Source organism: Anopheles stephensi, chromosome 3 (genome assembly GCF_013141755.1).
Source record: "Anopheles stephensi strain Indian chromosome 3, UCI_ANSTEP_V1.0, whole genome shotgun sequence".
Lineage (NCBI taxonomy): Eukaryota > Metazoa > Arthropoda > Insecta > Diptera > Culicidae > Anopheles > Anopheles stephensi.
The window spans coordinates 83,571,988-83,580,423 of record NC_050203.1 but is presented as its reverse complement, the minus strand read 5'-3'; the positions used below and the strand labels follow the sequence as shown (position 1 = coordinate 83,580,423).

Genomic DNA, 8,436 nt, shown 5'->3' with positions numbered 1-8,436 from the left:
CAAACGGTACAGGTAAAAGACCACTTATTGACAATTTTCTCCGATACAACAGCTTATTTTAGAAATTACTTCCATAATTCGAACATTTTATTTGCTTATACCAATAAATTTTCGCTGATCGTGGCGATTCTTATCAGCGGGGCTAGGAAAAAAAAACTTCATTATCAAATGGTCAGTTTTACGCACTACTTTTGCTGATCCTTCGCTCTCGTCCTTGCGCTACTCAACGTCACGTCCAACCCCGGGGCGACGACTCACTTTACTGGCACAAACTGTATGGATTGTTTGATTCGCCTTATAAACGACGCGACAAAACCTTTCTCAGATTGTTTCGTTTCCAATTCGATCAGTTGCTTGCAGAACGTTTCGTTAAACACGCCGATGAGGGTCTTTTTCAGCGCGAGTATATCGTCGTTCGATACCCGCCAGCTGGAATCCGATTGATCCGTTTGGAAGTCTGGAAGAAAGAGGACGAAAGAGATGTTAGGAGCGCGTTCCCTCCTTAGAATCCTCCATGGTTTACTCACTGTGCCCGGTGAACGTGGAGCTTCCGACGCGATTATTGACGGGCAAAACGCGCAACATGAAAAAGTCCAGATGCGCCCACAGGATGTACAGATAGTGCTCGATAATGAACACACTGCGCTGCAGCTCTTCCTGTTTCGCATTTACACGCTCGGTCAGCACATTGTATTGTAATTGAACTGCAAAGAAAGAGGAAGTTCAGAATTCACAAATCTGCCCCTCAACTTCGTGCTCGCTTCACTTACTATTTTTATCTAAATCGATGCTTGGCAGTGAGTTGCGCTGTTGCTGCAGACTTTCGAGCGTGTTGCGCTCCCGGTGATAAAACTCCACCGTACACCGAAGCTGCGTTATCACCACGTACAGACTGTGGGGCACATCGGTCGACGATGTTTCCGTTGCCGAGCGGAACGTTTCCTGGCGCATCAGCGCCAACGATCCGCCGACTGTCTTTGTCGGCGTTGTGCCGGGGCCCGTTGTCGTTCCGTCCGGATTGTAGTGGGGCGAGAACAGCACATTAATCGCACGATGATCAACCACATGGTTCGAGATGCAGTTGCGTGTGTACAGGGCAAGATTAGCTGCCACCTCGAGGAAGTATTTCACGTACTGCGATCGTTGCTTTTGATCGTTCCCATTCGCGGCGTTGCTGCTGTGCGCGGCGCCAAAGTTAACGCTGCTACTGATGCCCATTCCACCGGCCCCGTACGGCTGCACGATCATGCTGCTTTGGTACAGCTCCTTCAGGTTCTGCTCGGAAACGATAAACCGTGGCAGGAGGGCGAGCATGAACTTCTGCATCCGGTACAGCTGCATGCCGAACGCTTGGTTAGCGTTCGGATCGGTTAGTTCGTAAATTTCCTGATTCGCTGACCGGGCGATCAGGTTCGTTATGCCGGCCAGCTCTTTCAGCAGCCCGAGGTTCATGCTGGGCGAACCGGCTCGCAGCACCGTCTCGATCATGTCACTGTGCGAAAGGAAAAAGTGAATGATCTGACTGAGCGCCGAGTTATTCTCGTGCCCCAGCGTCGAGAGGATCGCATCGCACAGGTTCAGCGCAGGGAACAGGATCTGCTGGAACCGAGCCTCTACCGGAGGAATAAACGAGGACGATAGTGAGGCAGATGCAGCAGCAGCTGCAACCGCCATTGCCGACGCGTACGACTGCTGCTGGATGCTTCCACCGTTCAGGATCTGCACGTCCGGATGAAGATCGTACACCTTCATGCTGCCCAGCACCCCAAGGATGTGTTCCTCCAGCAGCATTCGTGCGCCGATCTGGCAGCGAGCAAAGCGCGTCAACAGTGCCATCTTCGACTCGTACACATACAGCGCCCGGAACGTGTTCGGGTTGGTCTGCAGAATCCGACACAGATCACCGTCCTTCTTCAGCAAACTGTTAATGATGTGCGACAGATAGCCGTGCCGTGCGATAAACTCCACTATATCGATCGACGCGTCCATGCTGAGCAACATGTCGAGACAGGACATTGCCAACATTTTACAGATATCGTGTCCCGTCGTACAGTCCTGACAGATCACATCGATCAGATTGTCGCCGAACGAGTGGAAAATGTCCATGATCATCGTCAGGTGCTTGTAATCTTCCGTCTCCGTACCGAACGGTTTCCGTCCCGCGTTGCTGATGGTTTTGTTCAAGAACGATCCAACCTCTTCCTTGTCGCTTTCCAGCTTCTGGCTACGCTCCAGACTCTCCCGGTTGCCCTTGATGATGTACATGTAGTTTAGCAGCGCTACGTAAAGATTCATCTTGAGCTGGGGCGATCCATCGCTGCTGATCAGCAGCCAGTCGAGAATGTTTTTCAGGATAAACTTCAAGCTAAGCGCGTTGGCACGCTCGAGATAGACATATGTTCCTTCCTGCCGGTGCTGTGCGCTATTGTTCAGCTCGCCGTTTAATCCGTTCCTAGCGCTCGTCCCATTCATACCTCCATTCTGATGCCGTTCCGATATCATGTGCAGCGACATCTGTTCCGATTTCAGCAGAAAGCAGCTTCTCAAATTCACCATCAGCAGCGAGATGGTCGAGGAAGCGATATTTGCCAGCTCGGAGATGATTTGCTTCGGTACCGCTTTGCTGAGCATGATCTGCAGCAGCTCCGTGATGATGATCTGCTTCGTGTCGAGCGACATGATCATGGTTGGGGTAACGCACACCAGCACCTCGGCCACCTGTCCCCACGCCTCGAGGAACTTAATCGTGGACGAACACAGGCTGCGCTGCGTGTTCAGCTGCAACGCGTACCTGAGGATCGTTTTCACTTCCTGCACGACGTGCGCACGTTGCCCAGTGGCGATCGTTTGGATTGAATCCAGCTCATCCCTCAAGATGTCATGCAATTTCCGTGTGTCGATCAGTCGCATGCGCGAGTTTTGCGAAACAGGCGTTTCACAGCTTTGCAGCAGCTCGTGTAGCACGGCCGCATTGAAATAGTTCCACGTGGGTTCCTCCAGCTGCTTGATGGTAAAATCCACACAATCGAGCAGTATGCACAGCAACCGTTTCGCCGTCTCACTCGACTCCTTCGTAGCGGCGATCGCAGTCGTCGACATGTCCGCTGACGCATTGATCGAGAAGCTAATGTTCGTGTTGGTGTAATAGTCGCCCAGCCCCGTCGTTACCGCCTCGATCGATGGAGCGTTTATGATCTTGAGCAGAATTTTGCAGATCGTTTCAAACTGCGTCGCCTGGTTGCGTTCGCTCGTCAGCTTCAGCTCGATGACGATCGCCTTCAGCAGGAACGTCATCTGGTTTAGCAGGAACGGATTTTTCGCATCCGGGAAGGGCAGCGATGTTGTGTGCCGGCAGAGGAAATCGTTACACGAGCGAAGGAAGCGCAGAAACACCTCCGAGGTGTGGTAGTTGCGGCAAACTTGGTACAGCAATCGGTACGCGTGCTCGATCAGCTTGTTGTAGCTGGTGGACAGGACGTTTCCCGATTTCAGGTGCTGCAAGTAGCGAAAAGATTAGAAACTTCCTGCAACTAGCACTTAAGAATCCGGTGTGGCACAGAAACTTACCTCTAAATGTCGGTCCAACAGCGTGATGAGTGATTTCGAGCAATGGCTCGGGAAGTTCATTATGCCCGGCTGCTGCAAACTCGTCAGCTGGAGATCCTTGCCCAGATCGAATCCCAACAGGTAGTGGGCCAGGTTTGGCACAATCGGTTGCTGCAAACACTCCTGGATGAGCTGTATTACGGCCGTCTTGATGCTTGTCGTTAGGAACGTTTCCGAGGAAGAGGAAGATTTGGACGCAATGTCTTCCTCCATTGCTCCGGTGCCGAGTATCAGGGCGGCCTCATTCATCTGCTCCATCAGCGGCAGCGGTTCCGCTTCTTCTGTCACATTTAAATCCGCTTCCAGACACTCCACGAAACCTTGCCTTATCTCGTTCTTCAGTTCGTCCGTCTGGGTGACGAGTCCGAGTATGAGCTGATTAACGTCCGGCAGGGTCATGATGATGGACAGGATGCGCAGCGATACGAGACTGTTCTCCGGCAGCCAGGTGCTGTAGGTAATGTGCTTCATGATGTTCAGCATGTGATTTGCGGTGCCGCTGCGTGGATTTACGCCGAGCAGAAGTTTGTTGATGCCGTTCAGATTGACCGGGCTGGGCGTGCTGAGATGCATGTTGAAGAATTCTTCCTGAAGCTTGAGTGCCTTTTCGATGATTTGCAGACACAGCAGGGAAGCAGCCTCGAGCGACGCTTTGCCCGGGAACGGTGTGTACGAGTCGAAGCAAACGATCGACTCGTCGACGATGTGCAGGATGAAACGGAGCAGATCGGACTTGGTGTTTAGCTGCAGCATAATCCGGTACGCTGGTGGCGTTCGTCCTTCCTTCAGCTCCTTCATGAGGTTTGCGTTTGAAGGATTAAAGTTGAAGCTGTTCACAAACATGTACACGATCTTGAGACACTTCTGAGCGAGTTGCCACTTTTCTGCTCCGTCCTTGTAGTTGCGGCTAAACAGTCGCAGCAGCACGGTATTGACCACGTAGGAAAGGTAGGGATGAATGCCGGGAGCTCGCGCTCCTTCGCCCAAATCGTCCGGAATGGCTGTGCTCATCAGGGCGGACAGCAAATCCAGCATGGCTTGGGTAAGCGGGAACGTTTCGTTGCGGCTTTCGACCTCTTCCAGCTCCGATATGACGCCACGCGTTTTGAAATTGCTCGTCGACGGTACGGTGTTGATGATTTGCGAGTCTTCCAGGTTGTGCCAGAGCTTGATGGCGTTCTCCAGGCTACCCGCCAGTGTGGCTAGTGTGCGAACGATTTCCGCCTTCAGTTGAATCGGCACGGAGCAACTGATTAGCCCGACGAGAACGTTTAGCGGCGCCCACTTGTCGCTTTCGCACAGTGCAATGCGGGACAGTTCGTCGTGTCGGGCGACTGCTTGCACTACCTGCAGGACAGCCTGCAACCCGAGCAGCTCCTGCGGACTGATGCTTCGGCAGATCATTCGATTCCGGTACACCGTTTCGGATTGGGGGTTTTGCTCCTGCCGCAGATTGAAGTAATACTCGCTGAGGGAGTTGAAAAAGTGGTCCCAGGACACTGTGCTGCTGCCCGAGTAAGCGCTTCCTTGCTTGAGCAGATTAAATGCACTTCTTGCCGCTTGCAGGTTACAGCTGAGCCCGGCCAGCATCTTGAGGTAGGGAATGAACAGCGTTGGTGGCAGCAGCTCTCCCGCTAGCCGGATGAACTTAAACAGGCACACCGATCGCGATGAGATGCGGTTGCCTTGGAAGGTGTGCGCAAACTCCGTTGGGCCCCAGTACTCCATGCTCAGGTTCAAGCGCAGCCGATCGTTTGCGTACAGCTTTCCCACGGACAGAAGGAGCATCTCGAAGTTCCGACAGAGGTTGGTCGGTGGTTCGATGCCCTGCTGCTGGTACACCTGAACCGTTCGGGCCGTTTCATCGGCCCGGCCACGCAGTTCCGTCACCTTCGAGTGCATCAGTTCGATGAAATCCGCAAACATCGTGTGCAGACGACGGTAGAAGAACTCCGTGTCGAAGATGAGCTCACTTTCCAGGAACGTGTAGTACATGAAGTCGAACACCTTACCCTGGAGCGCTCCGTTCACGAGCAGCTCATCCTGATCGATCATTTTCGATGCATCTTGGACGAGCGTTTGGGGAGCGAGTCGAAGCGTTGCAATCGACAGTCCGAACGCGAACAGGGTTAACGCGTGCAGGCCATCGTTTTCCCACCCGTTCGAAAGCGCATCCATCAGGAAATCGATGTAAAGATCGTCCTTGATCATGGGCAGCTTGCGGACCAGTTCTTCACCATCCTCTCGTCGCTGCAGTACGCTTAGGTCCAGTGCGTACAGTAAACCCATCTGCAGTGTCACCGTCACATCGTCGATACCACCGCTCGATTCGGTGCACTTGTAGCTACGCAGATACTGCACCAACTTCATCGTGGCGTTCCGCGGCAAACCGGACTGGGCGGCATAGTAGTAAATGCACTGTGCCAGCAAGAAGCGTATCTCCTCGAACAAATCCAACACCTGCCGATGGTGCCGGGGCGGTCCGAGAGCACGGTTCGTGGTCAAAATGTCGAGCTCCTTCGTAATGTCCAGCTCCTGCAGCAAGTCGACGATACGTTCGAGCAGCCCGTCCGCTACCAACCCATCCGTGTAGCTGGTAACGATTTGCGTCACCTCGGGCGGTGCATCCGTACACCACGACACGCCGGCCCTAGATTTCAGCAACTGTTTCAAACTGGCCACGAGCGACTTACGCCCATCATAGTACAGCAACACCGCCACCAGTCCGCGCGTCAAGCCCGGATGGTTTATCGTTTGCTGCTGCGACGTACACAACAGCTCCAGCGCCACATACTCGTTCATGTCGAACATGTCCGATATGATGATGCTCTCGTCGACCAGCTCTTTGGACAGGATGGTGTGACCAAACTCGGGCAGCGTGATACCCTCGGTGATGCCCTGTTTGATCGCTTCGCGGCATTTCGCGTTCTTGGGTGGATTTTTCAGCAGTGAGATAAAGTTTTGCTTGTGTTTCCGCAGCAGCGCTTCCAAACTGGCGGCGTGCGACGTATCGGCGAAATCGGACGATGGCAGCAGATAGTTTTCAACATTGTTCAGCAAACATTTGTACGGGGTCCACAGATCGTCGGGTGTTGCTACGGGGGGGAAAGAGTAACGAAAATCACGGATGCACCGATGAAAGCAAAGCGTTTGTTGATTCACAATTCCTAACCTCACATTACCGGTTTGCATCGTTGAGCGGAACGATTCCGGCACACTTACCATCGGCCATCGTGTGAGCACTTAACCAGTCCGCAACTAGAACGTTGTAAAGTACGCAGTTACTTTGTATAAATCACTTTTAAGAAGGTTTCGGGAAGTATTTCGCAGAAAAATAACCGTTTCAAGATTGCGAGAATGACCCGCACACAAACAGGCGGCAAACGAATTCTTTTACTTGTTTTTTTTCGACAATGTTTGGGCTGTCAAAACGAAGCACACTGTGGCGTGCGTTCGGTCATGCGTCGATGTTATTTTTTGTAAGTTAAATAGAACTAATTGCGATAAAGAAATTGGAAAAATGAATATATCTGGAGTAAAATCGATGCTTAAAATATTTTTCCTTATGGTAAAGTTAAAAAAGAATTGAAAATCGTTCGGAACAAAAAACAGACTGTAAAAACATCGCGTAATATGTTTTTAGGACGGCGATGTTTTTTTGTAACGGTCGAAGGGAGATTCTATCTTTAATTTTAAAAAATGTAGAAATATTCAGGGCTTTCAGACATGCTCTTCGAATGAGGACTCTATTTCCTAGAATTTTATAAATAACTCCCTTTTTGCATAACAACTTTTATAAATATTGCTTTGCCATTTCTGTCTACCAAGGCCTGGTATGCTCGTTGCTAGATTGTCAATATCATTTCACTAATCCTCTTCGAACTCAGAAGCTGCAACACTCATAGCCTCCACAGTACCATAATGCATAAAAAGCATAAGATCGTGCATGATAAGCAGCTCATGCTCATGATCGCAAAACCATTGCGCCCTGTTCCCCCGTGCACCATTGGCCAACTCTTCACCCAATAACCCCTTTCGACATGGCGGCGCTTCTGCGTCGGGTGCGAGTGACGACAGCGATTTCATCAATAAAAGTCATCGTTTATAAGTGCTGATTATATAAAAATTTATCGCTTATCGCACGGATATAATGTCAGAGAATCAATTAAAACCGCGACATCACATCACGGTGATGCGTTTTCGGATTGAGGTGGTCCGTTTCGGCGACCATTTGCAACAGGTTGTGCTAGCCGCTGGTGCGGTCGTCTTTGAGCCGGTACAGAGAAGAGAACGATGTGGGAGATGAGTACGGGACTCACGATCCTTACTAGCTGAAGAGTCACCAATAGTTTGTTCAATCAAAACTGTCAAATTATGAGTAAATGCACCGAGTGTGTAGAGAGAGAGTAATTTAAAATATGCCTTTAACCTTTTCCCATCCCTTAACTCTTCTATATGCGAAATTGAAATGCGAACCCAGCCTTTTGAAACTATTTATTGCGCCTGGACTTCATCATTCTGGCTCGTTCATAACGCAATATTGTACCAAACTTAACGATCAACTTTGAATCTCGCTATTAGAGAGACGTTAGTTGCTCCGAAAGGTGGATTGCAATTTCTTCACACCTGGATGGTTGGGCCAAAAGCTCAGTTTCCAACTTTCGGTACCGGGCAGCATCCCCTTTCGGGTGGTGGTTAATCATCTCAATAATTCAACGCTACTGCCCCCGGGGGTTTACAAGAACTGCCCGCCCGGTAGGCGAATATTTACGGTCATTGGGATGGTTTGCAGATAAATCTACCCACTACTGCAAGTGAGCAGTCTCAGGT

General features: G+C 51.0%; 1 protein-coding gene across 1 annotated transcript; it reads right to left on the bottom strand.

The window, feature by feature from the left end:
• Positions 1–53: 53 nt before the first annotated feature.
• LOC118513766 (nuclear pore complex protein Nup205) lies at positions 54–7,015 on the bottom strand. The gene is made up of 5 exons (XM_036059942.1): positions 6,829–7,015; positions 3,568–6,701; positions 771–3,495; positions 528–704; positions 54–457 (listed from the first exon to the last, which is right to left on the bottom strand). The coding sequence occupies exons 1-5, from the start codon at positions 6,836–6,838 to the stop codon at positions 255–257; spliced, it is 6,249 nt and encodes a 2,082-aa protein (XP_035915835.1). The 5' UTR covers positions 6,839–7,015; the 3' UTR covers positions 54–254.
• Positions 7,016–8,436: the final 1,421 nt, after the last annotated feature.